Raw genomic sequence first — 23,090 nt, forward strand, 5'->3', positions numbered from 1 at the left:
AGAATTGGAATTAATTCTTCTTTAAATGTTTGGTGGAATTCACTTCTTCAAATATTTGGTAGAATTCACTTTTGAAGCCATTTCTTTGTTGGGAGGTTTTTGAATACACATTCAGTCTCATTTGTTATCGGTCAGCTTTATTTTATTCTTTCGATGGTGTCAGGTTTCCCTGATTCTTCATGATCCCTGTAGCCTTACACTGGTATCTGCGCCTTTAGAGAAACAGTGACCTCTTCCCCTATTTACAGATTGACTTCAGCAAGAAAAGCCCTTCATCACTCACCCCAGCTAGAAATTTTGTGTGGGCCAGCTGTTAGGGCTTGTGCGCAGGCATGATGCCAGAGTCCACAGGCAAGATAGACTGTGGTTTTATTTCATTAAGAAAAACTAAAACATCTTATAAGGCAGTGATTCTTAAATGTTAGCACACATACACAACAAAATTACCTGAAAGCTGTTAAAATGTAGATTTCCATACCCCAGTCTCCAGTGATGCTGAGTCTTACGTTTGGGAAGAGGGGAAGGAACGCGCATGTTTAACCAGCCATCATGGTTATTTTACAATAGGGAACCACGAGTTAGACTTTGAGAAACACTGCTCTGGTAAATCTTCATCCAGACTGGCATGTAAACCTTTAAACTTCAGGATATTAAAAAAAATAGCCTATAAGATAGTTTATTCACACTTGTTTTTACCAAGGAAGAAATGACTTTTTTAAAAGAGTTTTAAAGTACCTACTATGAAACAGTCACTGTAACTATACATATGTGACTTTATTTAAGCCTTACAAAACCTATGAAATGAACATAAAATAAAGTACTTTGCATAAAATTATATAATGTGACTCTTCCCCTAATGAAATGGGCAGTCTTATCCTCAGTCACTGATAGGAACATAATTCTCAAAGTAGTTTATTAAACTGATGCACGTCAAACACCTAATTAATTAGTGAGAATCAGGATTGAAACCTCTGAGCTTCAGATCCTTAATCTAATACACTTAACTGATTCTACATCTCTGGGAAATCTGTAAAGAGCAACCAGCCCTTAAAAATTAAAATATGTGGTTTCTACATTAACTGTTACTACACTGTCAAATTCTAAGAGTCCTGTCATAGACATTTTTATATCATAATAATTAACTCAACATAAAGTAGATGAAAATAACACTGAATTTCTCATATCCCAAATATTTCTTCCCATATTTTAATTGTTCTGTGCATATTGATAAAAGTATTTGCTACATCTGGATAAATAATAAACTGCACTTTCTTCTTTTTACCTCTCCTTTTCAAGCCCACCTTTATATCCTTTTCTTACCAAGCATGTTTTCACAAGTAACATGATAACGAGCCCAGGTTCTCAATCACATACAGTACTCAACAGTATGTGTCCCTCCCTACTATATACACATTTTATGCACCTAGAAAAAGTCTTGGCCTTCCCTCTCTGTGCCCTTCTCTCTTCACCGGCAACTAAGTGCTGTTTCTTCCTGGGCCACCATCACTGGTCCTCTATTGAATTTTTTTCTACAAATTTCTGTGACTTTTACACTTCCAGCTTTAACTCTGTGCTTGTGATTCCCAGCTCTGTATGTGAAAGGCAGTGCAGAATCACCGTTAAAAGCCCAACTTCAGACCTGGGTTCAAATTTCAACTCCTCCACTAGCTGTCTAATCTTAGTCAAGTTACTTAAACAAGCTTTCTATAACCCAGTTTCCTCTCCTATATAAAGTAGGAGTAATATGATAGTAGCATTTATGAGTGTTAGTGAATAGTAAGTTAATACAGATAGAGTCTTAGAACAGTGGCCAACACATTGTAAGTATTAGTTGATATTGTTATTGTTCCTCTCATTTTTTTAATCACCTAAAACCCCGTATTTCCAGTTGCTTTCTGTACATCTCTACAAGGTCAATGTCTAAAAATACCACATCACCTCCTTCCCACCCCAGGTGCCTCTTGTTTTGCATTTGCTGTCTCCATTGGCAGTACCCATCACCTCATTGTAAAATCTCGTCATCCTAGGGTCCCTATCTTTATAGAATCTGCTCAAGCACGTCACACAAGAGGACATCAGGGCCTTGAGTCAGTCTCCTAAACACTCCCTTTTCTGTCTCATTCCATTCTCACTGGTACTACTATAGTCTTCCAGGCCCTCATCATTTCCCCACCTTGCCTCACTGATCTCCACCATGGTTCCCCACTTCACCCTTGATATGGTTTGGCTGTGTTCCCACCCAAAATCTCACCTTGAATTATAATCCCTATAATCCCCATGTGTCAAGGGTGGGAGCAGGTGGAGGTAATTGGATCATGGAGGTTGTTTCCCCCATGCTAGTCTCATGATAGTGAGTGAGTCTCAAAAGATCTTATGGTTTTATAAGCATCTGGCATTTCCCCTGCTTGCACTCACTCCATCCTGCTGCCCTGTGAAGAAGATGCCTGCTTTTCCTTTGCCTTCTGCCATGATTGTAAGTTTCCTGAGGCCTCCCCAGCAATGCAGAACTATGAGTCAATTAAACCTCTTGCCTTTGTAAACTACCGAGTCTCAGGTGTTTCTTCATAGCAGTGTGTGAACAGACTAATATAGCCCTGAAGCCAGAGTATCTTTCCAAAATACAGATTTGACCATTTCTTGCCAATGCTTTATATGTTGTAGGCATTCCTTATTCCCTGTGCCATCATTTCCTAAATTGTGTCTCAGCGCACCTTGTACTTGAATTTTGTTGATGTCCCATGAGATGAGGTTGCTAACCCATTTGGGGTACACTGTATTCCTTGTAGTTCAGGATGATGCACTGTTTGAGAGTGCGGTGTTCCTACACTTAACCTGTCCTGGGGCCCTTTATTCCAGAATTCCTAATAATATCTTGAAGGAATTAATATTCCTTAGAATATTGTTTGTGAAAGGTTGACCCACAAGAAAAACTTTTTAGCATCACCTACAAGTCCCTTCACAGTATAATTGCTCTTGTCCCTATAACACTCTCCCCCACATCTTAAACTCTAGCTATTCCAAAGTTCTACTGTTTTCACCGTTTTTCAGACCCCTGTGCCTTTTCAAATTCTGCCCCCTATTTGAAGAGCCCTTTTTTGCTTTATTCTTGTAATTCAACTAGAAAAGTCTTGGTTTGCTCTCCTTTCTAGAAGACATCTTACCTTCCTAAGCAAATTTAGCCCTCTCCTCACCCAGTGCCCTCTGTGTCCACTTTCTGTGCCATTTCTTCATGGTTATGTGTGTGTCTCTGAGTCCTCTTTAATGTATTATTCTTTGTACACTGCTTGTCATATAATCCAATGAGTGTTTCCTGAATAAGTGGCATTAAGAAAAGGTGAAAGTAAGTCTGGAAAATGCTAAAGAAATGTGCTCTGACATCAATACTCTAGTTCTTGTCTCTAACCTAAAATATAAAATAAAGTCCTTTGCATAAAACTATATACTGTGACTCTGTCCCTAATGAAAAAGGACAACATTCATTTTTTAAAAAGGATTAAATTCGCAGCCATGAGGCAATGTAGAGTTTCAAGATGCAGCTCTGTGCCAGAAAGTATGCTCAATGCCAGGGATACAGTGCTAAGCAAAACAACAAGGTCCCTGTCCTCAGGGAGTTTGCTAACCCTTGGAGAAGACACACTAACAAACATAAAATGCAACCCATACAAATGTGTCATGTAGGATTATCTGTGACAGAGTGACTCATTTAGTCAGGGAGGACAGGAAAGATTTTCCCAAGCAAGTGAAGCTTGAGCAGAATTCCTAAGAATGAAAGAGTTAACCAGGAGGAGATGAAAGGACCATTTAAGTAGGAGAAACTGCGGAAACCAGGACCTCGAGCAAGACAAGGCTGCAGAAGTGAGCAGAAGCTTGTAGGAAGTACTAAGGAGCTTAAAGTCTTTATCCCAAGAGCAATGGGAAGTCAATGAAAGATTGGAGAGTGTGGGTAGGGAATTAATCAGATTTACATTATAAGAAGATTCATCTGACTGCCTGTAGCAAACAGATTGGAGAGGGGGTAGTCTAGAAGCTGTTACTTGGTCTCTGGTGAATCCAAAGATATTTAAGATGTACAATGAAAAGGGAAATAGTAAGGAGTATCTTAGGTTTACGGCCTCAATGTTAGTATCATTCCCGAATGTGGGCTGTCCTGGAAGAGAAACAGATTTGGAGAGAAAGACCATGATGTCAGTATTGGACATGTTGAGATTGAGCTGCCTTTGAGACACCTGAGGGAGGAGACGTCGAGGAAGACATTAGCTATTTGGGTGTGGAGCTCAGAGGAGGGATATGGGGTCAAAATACTGATGTGATTATAAGCTTTCAACAATTGAAAACTACTATATCAGCAGCCACTGTTCTCAGGCCAAGGTGCTGTAACTGGAACACCTATGGAAAAGAGGGGAAGTAACCTTAAAAGAAAGGGGAAAAGCCAGAAAAACACTTCAATAATTTTTACCATGGGAAAAAATAGGAGCATTAAATCTTACCAAGGAAAGAGTATAAGAAATGTCGTATTTATTGCTACTTTATATTAAAATCAAACCAACCGAAGTGTGACATCATCAGAAAAGCTGGATTCTAGTTCCATTTTCTAATGTTACCAGCTGAGTCTCCTCACATGACTCATTTGCCTCATCAGAAAAAGTGGGGTTGTTGGATTTTTTAAAAACTGACAGCCTTTTCTCAATCTAGAACAAAAGTCCTATGCACATATCTGCATAGAACCTGCTGGTGGCCTGCATCTGTTGTCTCCAGGCTCTAGAAACTCATAGCACATAGAATGCTGGACTTGGAAGAGTCCTGAGGTCATCTACTAGGGACTTTTCAAACATTTTTATAGTTTGTAAGAGAGACTTTTATATGCTTTAAAAATGTTTGGCCGGGCGCGGTGGCTCAAGCCTGTAATCCCAGCACTTTGGGAGGCCGAGACGGGCGGATCACGAGGTCAGGAGATCGAGACCATCCTGGCGAACACTGTGAAACCCCGTCTCTACTAAAAAATACAAAAAACTAGCCGGGCGAGGTGGCGGGCGTCTGTAGTCCCAGCTACTCGGGAGGCTGAGGCAGGAGAATGGCGTGAACCTGGGAGGCAGAGCTTGCAGTGAGCTGAGATCCGGCCACTGCACTCCAGCCCCGGCGACAGAGCAAGACTCCGTCTCAAAAAAAAAAAAAAAAAAAAGTTTATAAAATATATTAATGTCTCAAATATATATTAGCACTGCAAAAGGTAACACCAATCAAATAAAGCGTTGATGTCAGTCTGATTGAGAAGGGAAAGGAGGCCTGGGGCCCTACCTGGATGGCCTCATCTTTCAAGGCAGGACTAGTCATCAGTCCAGCCTCCCTGTTCACAGATGACGAAACAGAGACCCAAGGTCACTCAATAGATGTCAGCAGAGCCAGGATTTGGCCCTGAGGTCCCTAAGCCTGTGATCTCTCCACAACACCATGCAGAACTTAGCCAGACCAAGGAGGAAAGAGTGGCTTCACCTTTGTCTTCTTGTGTCCCTTTTATATCTGGGTTGTACCAGCCAGCCTGTGGGTCCCTCCATGCAAACATTCTGTGAGACCAGCTTGTAGAGTCCAGCTAGAGTAACCGGGTGGGGCAACTCTGAGTCAGGTAGATGAAAATGTGATATATTATATATAGCAATGAAAATGCCAAGGCTGGGTGCAGTGGCTCACGCCTGTAATCCCAGCACTTTGGGAGGCTGAAGTGTGCAGATCACTTGAGGTCAGGAGTTTGAGACCAGCCTGGCCAGCATGGGAAAACCCTGTGAGATAACTCAGTTATTCAGGTGGGCCCAATGTAATCACAAGGTCTTTAAAAGAGGAAGGAGGTGGCAAAAGAAAAGAATCAGAGAAAAAGATGAGATAGCAAAAGTAGGTTTAGAGAGATGCTATGTTGCCAGCTTTGAAGATGGAGGACAGACACTATGAACCATATAATGCAGGCAAGAAGCTAGAAAAGTCAAGAAAACAAATTCTCCCCTAAAGCCTTCAGAAAGAAATTCAACCCTATTGACACTTTAATTTTAGCCCAGTGAAGCGTTTATTGGACTTCGGAACTACAGAACTATGCCATAATAAATATTTGTTGTTTTAAGCAAAAAAAAATGCTGGGCATGGTGGCATGTACCTATATTCCTAGCTACTCGGGAAGCTGAGGCATGCGAATCACTTGAACCCAGGAGGCAGAAGTTGCACTGAACTGAGATCACGCCGTTGCACTCCAGCCTGGGTGACAAAGTGAGACTGTCTTAAAAAAAAAAAAAAAAAGCCAAAGAAAACTGGGGGAAGGCTTAGAATAAGAATATGGTTAACAGAGCCAAGAGTGAAAAAATGACAACTCTCAGAAAGCACTCCTGAACAGGGGCCTCAGTCAATTCCGGGTATGAAATAAAAGATAATTTCTATAATGTCCAGCTTCCTAGATTCTCAATTATTGTAAAAAAAAAAAAAAGGATTCAGGAAAGAATATATACTTTTCCCCCAACTGTATTGATACAGATATACAAATGTATATATATTCATTCTCTCTCTCTCTCTCTCTCTCTCTCTCTCTCTCTCTCTCCTTAGAATATTTTCCCCTCTATTTCTCTTAAGAATTAGGATAGATAGAAGATAAATCTGATCTGACTGCCTACATTATGTAATTAAAATTTCTTGTTAATTTAGCCTACTGAAATTAATTTCATTAAATTTACTCAATTTACTTGTTTGGATCAAGGCCATATGTTCAGAAGGCACCTGTTCAAAGCCAAGTATGTGCCCAAAAGGAATAGCATACAATTTTAGGAGCCTTTAGCAGAGAGAGACGCAAAGTAAAATAATTCACTTTATTTGTGGGGTAACAGTGAAAAGGAACAGTGAGATAAAACAGTGTGGCGAATTCACCAACATCTGGTCTAGGTGTGCTATTTTAGAGGTTGTCCTAGATACTTTGCAGAAGAAGGTATGTTATGAATAAATGCATGCTGTCACTCTCCCTCCTTCCTATAGGTGTGCAGGATCCGGTAAGACCTTTTAGGAGTCAGTTGGACTTCAAATAAGGAGTTTCACAGCTGGATTCACACAAAGGGGATGGGAAAGAGACAATTGTATCATGTTATTTATATATATATATAAAATATATATTTTTATATATTAAATATATTATATTATATAGGGTTTCACTATGTTGGCCAGGCTGTTCTCGAACGCCTGACCTCGTGATTCACCCGCTTTGGCCTCCCAAAGTGCTGGGATTACAGGTGTGAGTCACCGTGCCTGGCCTCGTATTATTATATTATATATTAACATTCTGATTTAGGGAAAACAACCTATTTTCTCCTACTTCATGATATTCTGGTTCTATGTTCCCATTTTTTTAGAATATGTTATTGAAACTTTTTTTTTAATTTTGAAAAGTTTTTAAAATAGATTCAGGGGGTACATGTGCAGATTTTTAACAATACTAGGTAGTCCTGATCTTAACACACAAAAACAAAACAGCTAATAGATACCCCTTGTCCCATCCTTCCCCACACAAAACACTTAGTTTTTCATTATCAGTCATACTAGGGATGGTTGTGTTTTCTGTGAAAGATTTTATAACATACAGTGTAAATGATGCAGATATTCCTTGCTTATTTCATGAAGTGTCACAGCTAAAAATGCAAGAACTCTGTGTTTTGAACCCTAGCTGGAATCCTCCCTGTCACTTAGAATTTATGGTTCTACCTTCCATATGAATCTTATATGCTGTCAAAATCAACAAGAAATGTAAATGCACGTGCCTTGAAGCACACTTCTTGTTTCCTTCTACCAGTCGCTTCCAAGGGCTTCATGAGACAAAGTTAGTAATTACGCAGACAGATTTAGGTGTTAAATATTTTTCAAACAAACCCAGTTAATGGCATCAGTAATAAAGAGCAGGGAAACAAAGAGATTATAGTGTTTCATTCCAACCCGACATCCTCAGGAGAACAGAGAGCACAAGGCAAACCCATAAGTGTTTATATACTCCCTGAGCTGTACAGAGAAAGTTCACAGGAAGCAGTTAAAGATGCAGCAACTAAACCCAGCATTTAACTGGGTTTCTTTGGAATCTTGCTGTTTTATGCAATTAGAAACCAGGTGGAAGGTATATCATTACTAGTCAATCTTGAGGTTTATAATAGAGTTTGATTTTTAAGGTAACTCTTTTACTAGGTGTGCCTCAACAAAAATCTCACAAAGAAAACCTTCCTATAGGAACTGTACAACTCAGCTGGTTAATCCCAGAGGTGCTGTCGCTGCTCACTGCCATGTAAGCACTTAGATTCCCTGCTGTACTGAGCCTCCCCAGGGGCCTTTAGGGATAGGGAGGAACCCGAGGAAAGATTCTCCACTACTTTTGAAATGGAGACAAAGAATTCTGAGGCGTGAATGCACCAGACCACAGGTTCACACCTAGGACTAACTTGTGTATCAGCCAATGCTGTGTCATGCTCTGAAGAAGACGAGCCAGACAGGCTGGCAGATGCCACAATGGAGAAACTTCTGCCCTAAATTCATTTGCCAGCAACCTTGCCAGAGAGTCATTTTAGCCACTCCATCTCTGCTATCCTTCAACTCAGCTCCTGTGCCACCTCATAAATGAAGCTAACCCCATATCCTGTAGTCAAAGACATTCTTCCCTCTTCTGGTTTCAGCTATACTGCTTACCATCTACACTGCCCATAACACTTCTGCCTTGTGTCATGTGCAGTTATGTTCATGTCTGTCTCTCCCACTAGTTTGTATTTCCCAAAGGGAAAGGTCTAAGACTGTTTTGTTTTTGTATTTCTTATCCGAGGTACTCATTAATAATTATAACAAAATGACACTTACTCTGCCTTTGTTTTTTTTGTTTTTTTTGTTTTTTTGTTTTTGAGATGGAATCTCACTCTGTTGCCCAGCCTGGAGTGCAGTGGCATGATCTCGCTCACTGCAAGCTCTGCCTCCCAGGTTCACACCATTCTCCTGCATCAACCTCCCAAGTATCTGGGATTACAGGCGCCTGCCACCACACCTGGCTAATTTTTTTGTATTTTTGGTAGAGACGGGGTTTCACTGTGTTAGCCAGAATGGTCTCAATCCCCTACCTCATGATCCACCCACCTCAGCCTCCCAAAAATGCTGGGATTACAGGCGTGAGCCACCGCGCCTGGCCAAGCTCTTTTTTTGTTTTTTTTTGTTTGTTTGTTTTTTTAACTTGAGACAGGGTCTTCCTTTGCCATCCAGGCTGGAGTGCAGTGGTACAGTCATTGTTCAGTGCACCCTGAAACTCCTGGGCACAAGCAATCCTCCCACCTCAGCTTCCTGAGAAGCTACAGGCACACGCCACCAGGCCCAGCCAATTTTTTAATTTTTTTTAGTAGAGACAGGATCTTGCTGTGTTGTCCAGGCTGGCCTTGAACACTGAGACTCAAGCAATCCTCCTGCCTTGGCCTCCCAAAGTGCTGGGATTACAAGTGTGAACCACCACACCTGAACTCTTGCGTACTTATATGCAGGGCACATTGCATTCAGCATATCATTTAATTCTTATAATTCTGTAGCATGATGGGTAAAGAGCATGGGCTTTGGAGCAAGACCACCTGTGTTTAAAGTCTTCCTCCTTCTGCCATCTGCCAAATAACCTTGAAACAGGCAGAATCCCAGTGGTTTTCCAACTTATAGCCTCAGCTCTATTCTACCTCCATAGAAGCCCCATAGATTTAGTTAAATTAGACCCATTAGCTTAAGTAGCAAACTCATTCCTCTTTATCACTCAGTAATCCTAAGGCAGCCCCCATTAACTTGTGACTTAATGTATTCAGGTTTTTAGACACAGATAGTGATTTTGCTAATCATATGGATAATATCACTTCTTTACTTTTTTTAGTGTTTGGCTATTTTCACAGTTCTTTCAGGTAAATTACCTCCACTGATCTTCAGACCATTCTTGTAAGGTGGGCGGGATAGCTGTCCTTTTCCCCACTTTACTGAGAAGTACAATGAAGAGAGAGAAGCAAAATGACTTGACATTTATCTCATAGCCAGACAGTGGCAGAGCTGCAACTTGAGCCAAGATGTAAATTCATCGACAGGCTTCCTGCCTCTATCTTGCTTTGTCCCTCAGCAACACACACGTGTGTATGCACAGACTCACTAGCAGGCACCAAGAACCAGGTGTTGGGCGAGAGCCTCCATGGTTCAAGCTGTCTAGTAACCATAGCAATTGCCGCTGTCCTCGTGGCAAATGAGATCACTCAGCACACACTTGCTCCAAGATTTGAGTTACAAGAGATGAGGCATTTTCCTCAGAGAGCCATTAAGTTTGGAATTCCCTTTCCCTGATCTGACATAACCCTTGAGTATTCGTCTTCTGGGTCCTTGCAAAACACATCAAGTCGAGTTAGCCAGTCATGATTGGTAAGAAATCCTAACAGTCAGGAAGAAGGTGCTAAATGAACTTCTACGTGTGAGCAATTTGCAATTTTGTGGGTGGATTTTTTTTTCCCTAGGTATCCTTTAGGATAAGTACCCAGGCATACATTATTCTCATTCTTTAAAAATGCACTTATAGTTCACAGTCAGTCTGCATGGTTTTGTTTCTGTGTTCTTACATCATGTCGCAAATGATGTGATGGAGAAACCTATAGGGAAGTTTTTGTTTCTTTTGCATAAACTATTTTGCAGTAATTGATCAGCCATAAAGAAAATATTATCTCCTGTGCACTCACAGCAAGTTCTCTGGTCACCAGAGACCAATAAGCTGTGTCCCTAGAACTATTATCACTTTGTTGTAGAAGCTGCTATGTGAACAAAACCCAGCCTTTGTTAATTTCCCTTTTCGTATTTAAAAAACCTTGTCAGTATTTTCCCTTTGGGAATCTATAATTTGTCAATAGTGCATATTATTTTAGTTCTAAGGAGGAGAGATGTAGGGCAGTATGTCCTTATTAAGATCTCTTATTCATCAATCTTCATGCCAAATAAAGTAAAATGCTTCACATTTTTACTATATTATAGTATATGTGTTTAGTTTCATTTCATAGAAATTTATTATTTTTAGAAATGTAAACAACTTTTGAGACTGATTGGAATTCCACATCCTCCCCCTCATGCTACTCCATTTAACTGATGGTGGAAGCCTGAGAAGTAAGGTGGTCAAACTGAGTCTGCATTCTACTGAGTGATGGAATTGGGATATACATTCTGAGTCTAGCGCTCTTTTCCATTGTACTCTGCAGTGTGTATCTGTTTTCTCTCCATAACTGCTACGTAAGCTTGGGAAGCAGGGATGATCCTTATACATGCCAATTAGAACTGCCTGGTAAATGGTTGTTAACTGATGTCAGCCATTGTGTCATAGTTATAAGAGCTCACGTTACGACACCTCCCTTTCATTATCTGTTCGTTTTTGTTTGGGTTTTTTTTTTTTTTTTTTTTTTTTTTTAGACAGAGTTTTGCTCTTGTCACCCAGGCTGGAGTGCAATGGCACGATCTCAGCTCACCGCAACCTCCGCCTCCCAGGTTCAAGCGATTCTCCTGCCTCAGCCTCCCAAGTAGCTGGGATTACAGGCATAAGCCACCATGCCCTGCTAATTTTGTACTTTTAGTAGAAACAGGGTTTCTCCATGTTGGTCAGGCTGGTCTTGAATTCCTGACCTCAGGTGATCCGCCCACCTCAGCCTCCCAAAGTGCTGGAATTACAGGCATGAGCCACCCTACCTGGCCCATTATCTGTTCTTTTATATTCAGCCTCTTGTGTAGATGTAGAAAAAGTTGAAGGATAACCAGTCATATACAATAGAAAGGAATCTGATTAAGCTTGCCTGCCATTGTTTCTTAACGTCCACATTGAAATTGAATAATGTTTTAAAGGAAAAATCTCATGGACCTAAGATTATTTACAAATGGCTTCAGTGATCTCATATGTATAGTGACTAGATTCCTATGACACATCATTTTTCATTTTTTAAAAAATTGTGTATTATTGGCCAGGCACGGTGGCTCACACCTGTAATCCCAGTACTTTGGGAGGCTAAGGCAGGTGGATCACAAGGTCAGGAGTTTGAGACCAGCCTGGCCAATATGATAAAACCCTGTCTCTACTAAAAATAGAATAATTAGCCAGGCATGGTGGTAGGCACCTGTAGTCCCAGCTACTGGGGAGGCTGAGAGAGGAGAATAGCTTGAACTCGGTAGGTGGAGGTTGCAGTGAGCCAAGATCACGCCACTACACTCCAGCCTGGGTGACAGAGCAAGCTTCCATCTCAAAAAAAAAAAAAAAAAAGGGTATTATTTCCAGCCATGGGAAATGAAAGGACAGTAGAGTTCATGTTCAGAATGAAAACGTAAACATCACAAGTTAGTCTGACCTCAGCTGTCAGTTTATTCATTGTGAATTTTTGTGCCATGGAAGAAATTGGTTCAGGAATTGTTTGCCCTGCTATTAGTTTGTATGCACAGTAACATTCTAAATACTCACTATAACTGTATTATAGTTTGTTTCAGTGTTGGAAGGTGTGTTGTCTAAGCTGTCAAGGTATGATGAAGGCACTTTCTTTTCATCCATTCTGTCATTCACTGTAAGTATTTGAATGAGTTCTCTTCTGTGGTCTTTTAACTGTTGTCATAGTACTTATATGGCAGTTAAAAAATAATTCTCATAATTATCTCTTTCTTTCCCACTTAAGGTGAAAGCAGCTGCAAAATATGTTGATGTTCCAGTAAGTATTTTTGTATCTGCTTTTTAAAACTATATGTAATTCTTAAAAAAAGAAATTACAGTTCATCATGGGTTTATTTCAAATATTTAAACCAGTGCCATTCCCTTAGGGAGTAGTTTATTTTCCTTAAGCAAGCGCTAACCTTCATAACAAGGCATAGCAAGGTTATTTCGTTGACGTTTTCTGTTGTAACTCAGAAACTCTTAAGGAGGCCAATTCATCATAAGAACATATCACCTGAGTTGCAAAGGGAAGTTTTGGCACTCTAGGATGGGGTAGAAAATGCCTCACACTATGTATAGAAAAACTGCTCGCCTTTCTTCCCCTTTACATGAAAGCTGTGACAGATTTCTTATAGAAGGTAAAATAATGATGAAGATGAACAGGTTAAAGAATTAGTGTTATATAAATATGTAAAGAAAAAGTGTTATGTAAATCCGTAGTCACTTATTTTAACATTTGGTTTTTCATAGAATTCTTGGGAAATAACTCATAAGTTGTTCCAAAATTAAGATTCCATGAGCAGAAATCATGAAACTGACTTAGCTACAATGAGAATATTCACATGGTAAACATAACCAACAAGTTGTGCAGCATTTTTAAGCTGATCATCATTCCGAATTAGTTTTTAATTTAAATTCTATTATCACATATATGACCAAGGCCTAAGGTGTTCTGTTTAATCATTTATTTTGGCATATATGTCAATTTTCAAAGAATTAGAATTAGAGCACAATGAAAAATAAATTACGATTTAAGACTAGATGGAATACAAATTCGCTCTTTGTATTTGAAGAACATTGTATCTCTACATTGCCATTAGAAATGGTAGCAGTTTTGAGTACTGGCAAGCTTTATATATCAGTTGTAGATAGCTCTTATTTTTAGGTTACACAACCACATTTTGTCTCCAGTTCTATCGCTGCTGTAGTTATAAATGAGTATTTTAAATGAGAAGGCCCTGGACTTTTCTACCTTTGCATGGGGTTTCTTTGGAACCAGACTTTTTATTTTACAAATGTTTCCCAAAGAAGTCTTCACACCCTCCTCTTCTTGTACCTGGAATCAAGGAATCAGTGCTGGACCATAAGTAGAAAAAAAATCACATGTGTAGAGCCTCACAAAGCAGCAGCATGAAAGGGAGAATTAGGTGGAGATTTTATATTTGCTATCTTAAAAAGTAAGAAACAAATAATCTTGTATATATCACATTGGACTTCCTAACACACACGTTACAATATAGTTTTTGTTTGATTTTGAATTACAGATGGACTGTATCATCAAAATTATTCATGTTCTTAGAGATTTTGAGGTTTTTAATTGGCCCTCAACTAGTTTATTCTCTCCATAGAATTTCAGAGTTGAAGGTGACAGAAAATGGTTCATTTACTTCCCTTCTCAGTGCAAGTAACCCCTCCTCTAATATCCCTTACAAAGATTCACTTGGGCACTGTTTAATTTTTTCAGTGGTTACAGGATGACCATATGGCAGCCTACTCTTAAGTATTATGAGTTGAAATTGTCTTGGTGCATTTTACCCATTAATCCTCATTCTAATCTCTCTTCTGCATGATAGTTCTTTGCATATTTAATGGCAATTTTCATGTCTCCTCTTCCCAGTAGGTGTGGTGGCTATTCATAGGCATGTGTTGTCTGAGGAATCCTTATTTTCTAGATTAAACATTCTCAATTTATTCACTAAACCCACTACTTAAATATTTATTTAGCACATACTAAGTGCTAGGTCCTGGACATACACGATGAGATATACATTTCTTGCCCTCAAATGGTTTACAATCTTAAAGACAAAAGAGATAGGGAAACAGATATATTATTATGCACACTTCTGTGGCAATCATGTCCAGACTCTTCACCATGGCAATTACTACCCTAGAAGAATTCTAGCTTATCAGTGTCACCATTTAATCAAATTGCACCCTGGAGCAGAACATACTATACCATAGATGTGGTTTGACCATGGCAGATTACAAAGTGATGAATTCCTTCCTTAGTTAGGGACATTACACTTCTATTGTTAATGCCTGTGAATATTAGCTTTAAAAGCTATGAGGTCTTGTTGGGCATTGTTCTTTTTTATACTCAAACTCCGGCAAGTATGCCTCTCTAAAGCTGTCTCTTAAGAGAGTCTCATGAGAAAAAGAGTGCTGGCTCACCTTTCACAAAAATTAACTGAAAACAGACCTAGACACACATACAATGCAGAACTGTGCAACTTCAAGGAGAAAATATAAGATAAATTATATATGGCCTTGGATTTGGTGATGAGTTTTTAGATACAACACCACATAATCCATGAAAGGAAAAAAATTGATAAATTGGACTTAAAATTGATAAGTATACTCTTATTCACTGTTAAGAGAATGAAAATGTAAGCCACAAATGGGAAGAAATATTTGCAAAACACATATCTGATAAAGGGCTTGTATCCAAAGTGTTGTAAGAACTCTTAATACTCAACAATATGAAAACAAACAACCAAACTTTTTAAACAGGCAAGAGATACAAACAGGCACTGCAACAGAAAGGATATGCAGATACCAAGTAAGCTTATGAAAAAATGCTCAATATCATTTGCCATTAGGAACATGCAGATTAAAAGAAGATACCACTATGTACTTGTTAGAATGGCCAAAATCCAAAAGCAAACTGACAACAGCAAAATGTTGACAAGGATAAGAGAGCACCAGGAACTCTCGTTCATTGCTGGTAGGAATGCTACAGCTACTTTGGAAAACTGTTTGCCAGTTTCTTTTAAAGCTAAATATAGTCTTACAGGCAACCCACCAATCACAGTTCTCAGCACTTGTCCAAATAATTTGAAACATATGTCCACCCCAAAACTTGTGCACAAATGTTCATAGCAACTTTATTTATAATCACCCAAACTGGAATCAACCAAAATTGTCCTATAATAGGTGAATGGATAAATAACCATTGGTTCGTCTGCACAATGTAATTCTATTCAGCAAAAATAAAAGAGCTCTCATCTCACATGAAGACATGGATGAATCTTAAATGCATATTGCCAAAAGAAGCCAAATTGAAAAGGCTGCCTACTGTATGATTCTATTTATATCACATTCTACAAAAGGCAAAACTATAAAGACTATAAACAGATTAGTAGATGCCATGAGTTCAAGGTCAGGGAGGGCTGAATTGTTCAAATACAGGGGACTTTTTCGAACACAGCAACTATTCCGTATGATATTGTAACGGTAGATACATGACACTGTGCATTTGTCAAAACCAAACTTTATAGCAAAAAGAGTGAACCTAAGTATATTTAATTATTTAAAGATCAACTAAGTGATCATAGAATCTCAGGATGGAATGGAAACTATAATAAAATAATTCTATTGTGAATGTATGAGATAAACTCACTGAAAGAGGAGTGGGGAAAGTGCTGACCTGAGTAACTTTGGAAATTAGTGGAGTCTGTAAGAATAAGGGAAAATGGAAGTTATAAATAAGCATTGTACTCTGGTTGATAAAGTTTTTCTCCACCGTTTAACAGTTTTGAAGCCACTATATGTGTGTATTGGAATTGAACAATTAAGTAATTGGATGGCGGTTGGTAGGAGCCAGGTTTCTCACTGTTGGAATGAGGTTAGAGGCAAGCAAAGGAAGGGGACTAGAATGAGCCTGTAATGGATTAGAGTTTGAAATATCAGTGTGAATTTGTCTTTAGCTTAGTACAGATAGAGCTGGTTACATTTAACAGTATTTTTAGATATATGTATATGCACGCGTTAATGTGCTGACATACATTTTCTTGCTCTGTTAGCTCAGAGAGCCTAGAAACAGTGATGCCCCAGTAGCAACAAGCCCACATAGCACTCAAATTTGTTCTCTCATCTTTAAAGAAATGAACCAGGGCTCCTTGAAGAAATGGCTGATGCTGGAAAATATACAAGATGAACATGGACCATCTTGTAACGACAGAAAGGAGATGTTCACAAAAAACACAAAACTGGAAACTCTGTGTTTCAAAGAGACACAACAGATGACAGAAAGATCTCCCAGTGGTCTAAGCTAGAATAATTTGAGCAAGCCAAACTGGGTGGAGCTCACAGCAGCCCAAGGAAACCTGCCTGTCTCTGTAGACTCCACCTCTGGGGACAGGGCACAGCTAAACAAAAACAACAAAAAAAGCAGCAGAAACCTGTGCAGATGCAAACGACTCTGTCTGACAGCTTTGAAGAGAGCAGTGGATCTCCCAACACGGAGGTTGAGATCTGAGAACGGACAGACTGCCTGCTCAAGTGGGTCCCTGACCCCTGAGTAGCCTAACTGGGAGACATCCCCCACTAGGGGCAGTCTGACACCCCACACCTCACAGGGTGGAGTACACCCCTGAGAGGAAGCTTCCAAAGTAAGAATCAGAGAGGTACACTCGCTGTTCAGTAATATTCTATCTTCTGCAACCTCTGCTGCTGATACCCAGGCAAACAGGGTCTGGAGTGGAACTCAAGCAATCTCCAACAGACCTACAGCTGAGGGTCCTGACTATTAGAAGGAAAACTATCAAACAGGAAGAACACCTATACCAAAACCCCATCAGTACGTCACCATCATCAAAGATCAGAGGCTGATAAAACCACAAAGATGGGGAAGAAGCAGGGCAGAAAAGCTGGAAACTCAAAAAATAAGAGCGCATCTCGCCCTGCAAAGGAGCGCAGCTTATCGCCAGCAATGGATCAAAGCTGGTCAGAGAATGACTTTGACGAGATGAGAGAAGAAGGCTTCAGTCCATCAAACCTCTCAGAGCTAAAGGAGGAATTACGTACCCAGCGCAAAGAAACTAAAAACCTTGAAAAAAGAGTGGAAGAATTGATAGCTAGAATAATCAATGCAGAGAAGATCATAAACGAAATGATAGAGATGAAAACCATGACACGAGAAATACGTGACAAATGCACAAGCTTCAGTAACTGACTCGATCAACTGGAAGAAAGAGTATCAGCGATTGAGGATCAAATGAATGAAATGAAGCGAGAAGAGAAACCAAAAGAAAAAAGAAGAAAAAGAAATGAACAAAGCCTGTAAGAAGTATGGGATTATGTAAAAAGACCAAATCTACATCTGATTGGGGTGCCTGAAAGTGAGGGGGAAAATGGAACCAAGTTGGAAAACACTCTTCAGGATATCATCCAGGAGAACTTCCCCAACCTAGTAGGGCAGGCCAACATTCAAATTCAGGAAATACAGAAAACACCACAAAGATACTCCTCCAGAAGAGCAACTCCAGGACACATAATTGCCAGATTCACCAAAGTTGAAATGAAGGAAAAAATCTTAAGGGCAGCCAGAGAGAAAGGTCGGGTTACCCACAAAGGGAAGCCCATCAGACTAACAGCAGATCTCTCGGCAGAAACTCTACAAGCCAGAAGAGAGTGGGGGCCAGTATTCAACATTCTTAAAGAAAAGAATTTTAAACCCAGAATTTCATATCCAGCCAAACTAAGTTTCATTAGTGAAGGAGAAATAAAATCCTTTACAGATAAGCAAATGCTTAGAGATTTTGTCACCATCAGGCCTGCCTTACAAGAGACCCTGAAGGAAGCCCTGAACATGGAAAGGAACAACCGGTACCAGCCATTGCAAAAACATGCCATAATGTAAAGACCATCGAGACTAGGAAGAAACTGCATCAACTAACGAGCAAAATAACCAGTTAATATCATAATGGAAGGATCAAGTTCACACATAACAATATTAACCTTAAATGTAAATGGACTAAATGGTCCAATTAAAAGACACAGACTGGCAAACTGGATAAAGAGTCAAGACCCATCAGTCTGCTGTAATCAGGAGACCCATCTCACATGCAGAGACATACATAGGCTCCAAATAAAGGGATGGAGGAAGATCTACCATGCAAACGGAGAACAAAAAAGAACAGGGGTTGCAATCCTAGTCTCTGATAAAATAGACTTTAAACGATCAAAGATTAAAAGAGACAAAGAAGGCCATTACATAATGGTAAAGGGATCAATTCAACAGGAAGAGCTAACTATCCTAAATATATATGCACCCAATGCAGGAGCACCCAAATTCATAAAGCAAGTCCTTAGAGACTTACAAAGAGACTTAGACTCCCATACAATAATAATGGGAGACTTCAACACTCCACTGTCAACATTAGACAGATCAACGAGACAGAAAGTTAACAAGGATATCCAGGAATTGAACTCATCTCTGCACCAAGTGGACCTAATAGATATCTATAGAACTCTCCACCCCAAATCAACAGAATATACATTCTTCTCAGCACCACATCGCACTTATTCCAAAATTGACCACATAATTGGAAGTAAAGCACTCCTTAGCAAATGTAAAAGAACAGAAATTATAGCAAACTGTCTCTCAGACCACAGCACAATCAAACTAGAACTCAGAACTAAGAAACTCAATCAAAACCGCTCAACTACATGGAAACTGAACAACCTGCTCCTGAATGACTACTGGGTACATAACGAAATGAAGGCAGAAATAAAGATTTTCTTTGAAAACAATGAGAACAAAGATACAACATACCAGAATCTCTGGGACACATTTAAAGCAGTGTGTAGAGGGAAATTTATAGCACTAAATGCCCACAAGAGAAAGCAGGAAAGATCTAAAATTGACACTCTAACATCACAATTAAAAGAACTGGAGAAGCAAGAGCAAACACATTCAAAAGCTAGCAGAAGGCAAGAAATAACTAAGATCAGAGCAGAACTGAAGGAGATAGAGACACAAAAAACCCTCCAAAAAATTAATGAATCCAGGAGTTGGTTTTTTGAAAAAATCAACAAAATTGATAGACCACTGGCAAGACTAATAAAGAAGGAAAGAGAGAAGAATCAAATAGACACAATAAAAAATGACAAAGGGGATATCACCACTGACCCCACAGAAATACAAACAACCATCAGAGAATACTATAAACACCTCTACGCAAATCAACTAGAAAATCTAGAAGAAATGGATAATTTCCTGGACACTTACACTCTCCCAAGACTAAACCAGGAAGAAGTTGAATACCTGAACAGACCAGTAGCAGGCTCTGAAATTCAGGCAATAATTAATAGCCTACCAACCAAAAACAGTCCAGGACCAGATGGATTCACAGCTGAATTCTACCAGAGGTATAAGGAGGAGCTGGTACCATTCCTTCTGAAACTATTCCAATCAATAGAAAAAGAGGGAATTCTCCCTAACTCATTTTATGAGGCCAACATCATCCTGATACCAAAGCCTGGCAGAGACACAACAAAAAAAGAAAATTTTAGACCAATATCCCAGATGAACATTGATGCAAAAATCCTCAATAAAATACTGGCAAACGGGATTCAGCAGCACATCAAAAAGCTTATCCACCATGATCAAGTGGGCTTCATCCCTGGGATGCAAGGCTGGTTCAACATTTGCAAATCAATAAACGTAATCCAGCATACAAACAGAACCAAAGACAAGAACCACATGATTATCTCAACAGATGCAGAAAAGGCTTTTGACAAAATTCAACAGCCCTTCATGCTAAAAACGCTCAACAAATTCGGTATTGATGGAACATACCTCAAAATAAGAGCTATTTATGACAAACCCACAGCCAATATCATACTAAATGGGCAAAAACTGGAAAAATTCCCTTTGAAAACTGGCACAAGACAGGGATGCCCTCTCTCACCACTCCTATTCAACATAGTGTTGGAAGTTCTGGCTAGGGCAATCAGGCAAGAGAAAGAAATCCAGGGTATCCAGTTAGGAAAAGAAGAAGTCACATTGTCCCTGTTTGCAGATGACATGATTGTATATTTAGAAAACCCCATCGTCTCAGCCCAAAATCTCCTTAAGCTGATAAGCAACTTCAGCAAAGTCTCAGGATACAAAATTAATGTGCAAAAATCACAAGCATTCTTATACACCAGTAACAGACAAACTGAGAGCCAAATCATGAATGAACTTCCATTCACAATTGCTTCAAAGAGAATAAAATACCTAGGAATCCAACTTACAAGGATTGTAAGTTGGGATGTCAAGGACCTCTTCAAGGAGAACTACAAACCACTGCTCAGTGAAATAAAAGAGGACACAAACAAATGGAAGAACATACCATGCTCATGGATAGGAAGAATCAATATCGTGAAAATGGCCATACTGCCCAAGGTTATTTATAGATTCAATGCCATCCCCATCAAGCTACCAATGAGTTTCTTCACAGAATTGGAAAAAACTGCTTTAAAGTTCATATGGAACCAAAAAAGACCCCGCATTGCCAAGACAATCCTAAGTCAAAAGGACAAAGCTGGAGGCGTCATGCTACCTGACTTCAAACTATACTACAAGGCTACAGTAACCAAAACAGCATGGTACTGATACCAAAACAGAGATATAGACCAATGGAACAGAACAGAGTCCTCAGAAATAATACCACACATCTACAGCCATCTGATCTTTGACAAACTTGAGAGAAACAAGAAATGGGGAAAGGATTCCCTATTCAATAAATGGTGCTGGGAAAATTGGCTAGCCATAAGTAGAAAGCTGAAACTGGATCCTTTCATTACCCCTTATACAAAGATTAATTCAAGATGGATTAGAGACTTAAATGTTAGACCTAATACCATAAAAACCCTAGAAGAAAATCTAGGTAGGACCATTCAGGACATAGGCATGGGCAAGGACTTCATGTCTAAAACACCAAAAGCAACGGCAGCAAAAGCCAAAATTGACAAATGGGATCTAATTAAACTAAAGAGCTTTTGCACAGCAAAAGAAACTACCATCAGAGTGAACAGGCAACCTACAGAATGGAGAAAATTTTTGCAACCTACTCATCTGACAAAGGGCTAATATCCAGCATCTACAAAGAACTCAAACAAATATACAAGAAAAAAACAAACAACCCCATCGAAAAGTGGGGAAAGGATATGAACAGACATTTCTCAAGAGAAGACATTCATACAGCCAACAGACACATGAAAAAATGCTCATCATCACTTGCCATCAGAGAAATGTAAATCAAAACCACAATGAGATACCATCTCACACCAGTTAGAATGGCAATCATTAAAAAGTCAGGAAACAACAGGTGCTGGAGAGGATGTGGAGAAATAGGAACACTTTTACACTGTTGGTGGGATTGTAAACTAGTTCAACCATTATGGAAAACAGTATGGCGATTCCTCAAGGATCTAGAACTAGAAGTACCATATGACCCAGCCATCCCATTACTGGGTATATACCCAAAGGATTATAAATCATGCTGCTATAAAGACACATGCACACGTATGTTTATTGCGGCACTATTCACAATAGCAAAGACTTGGAATCAACCCAAATGTCCATCAGTGACAGACTGGATTAAGAAAATGTGGCACATATACACCATGGAATACTATGCAGCCATAAAAAAGGATGAGTTTGTGTCCTTTGTAGGGACATGGATGCAGCTGGAAACCATCATTCTTAGCAAACTATCACAAGAACAGAAAACCAAACACCACATGTTCTCATTCATAGGTGGGAACTGAACAATGAGATCACTTGGACTCTGGAAGGGGAACATCACACATCGGGGCCTATCATGTGGAGAGGGGGAGGGGTGGAGGGATTGCATTGGGAGTTATACCTGATATAAATGATGAATTGATGGGTGCTGACGAGTTGATGGGTGCAGCCCACCAACATGGCATAAGTATACATATGTAACAAACCTGCATGTTATGCACATGTACCCTAGAACTTAAAGTATAATAAAAAAAAAGTATAATTTGAGCAAGCAAATGTGTAAAGTAATATTGGATTATAATCCAAAGCATAAAATAAATATCCATTGGTCCATACTGATACAAGTAAATATTGAAGTACATAATGGGGAGAAAAGACAGCTCTCCCATGCAGAAGAACTCCAAATAATTAATATAGATACTTCCCTCTCAAGGAGGTGGATCACATATCCCCACTCCTTAAGTGGAGGATATACATAGTCACTTCCTTCCGAAGTGTACAATATGCAAAGGAAGATGGGGAGAATAAATTTCCAATGGAGAAAGTTGAGAAATATTACCCCAGCCAGTTGATCAAAGGTCAACATCTGCAGTGATAAATCATACTGATAATATCAGCCCTTGACAGGATGTGATCAAAATGGCACTTTACCTCTATGATCTTCCTCTTGTAGCTACAGTCTAATCATGAAAGAAAATCAGACACATCTCAATAGGTGATACACTACAAAATATCTGAGAATACTCCTCAGAATTTTCAAGGTCATCAAAAAGAAGGAAAGTAGGAGAAAGTGACACAACCAAGAGGAGTCCAAGGAGACCTAAATTACTAAATGTAACGTGATATCCT

At 39.4% G+C, this 23,090-nt stretch overlaps 1 protein-coding gene across 22 annotated transcripts in view; it reads left to right on the plus strand.

Moving 5' to 3' along the window:
- The window catches only part of CADPS2 (calcium dependent secretion activator 2), a 578,042-nt gene that overhangs the window by 516,354 nt on the left and 38,598 nt on the right, over positions 1–23,090 (plus strand). For all 22 annotated transcript variants that reach the window (XM_033192372.1, XM_033192385.1, XM_033192376.1 and 19 more), the window contains 2 exons: positions 12,498–12,581; positions 12,690–12,722. In XM_033192372.1, the coding sequence (XP_033048263.1) occupies positions 12,498–12,581; positions 12,690–12,722 (117 nt within the window). The remainder of the gene's footprint in view (positions 1–12,497; positions 12,582–12,689; positions 12,723–23,090) is intronic.

This window comes from Trachypithecus francoisi, unplaced genomic scaffold, assembly GCF_009764315.1.
Source record: "Trachypithecus francoisi isolate TF-2019V2 unplaced genomic scaffold, Tfra_2.0 Lachesis_group4, whole genome shotgun sequence".
Taxonomy (NCBI): Eukaryota; Metazoa; Chordata; class Mammalia; order Primates; family Cercopithecidae; genus Trachypithecus; species Trachypithecus francoisi.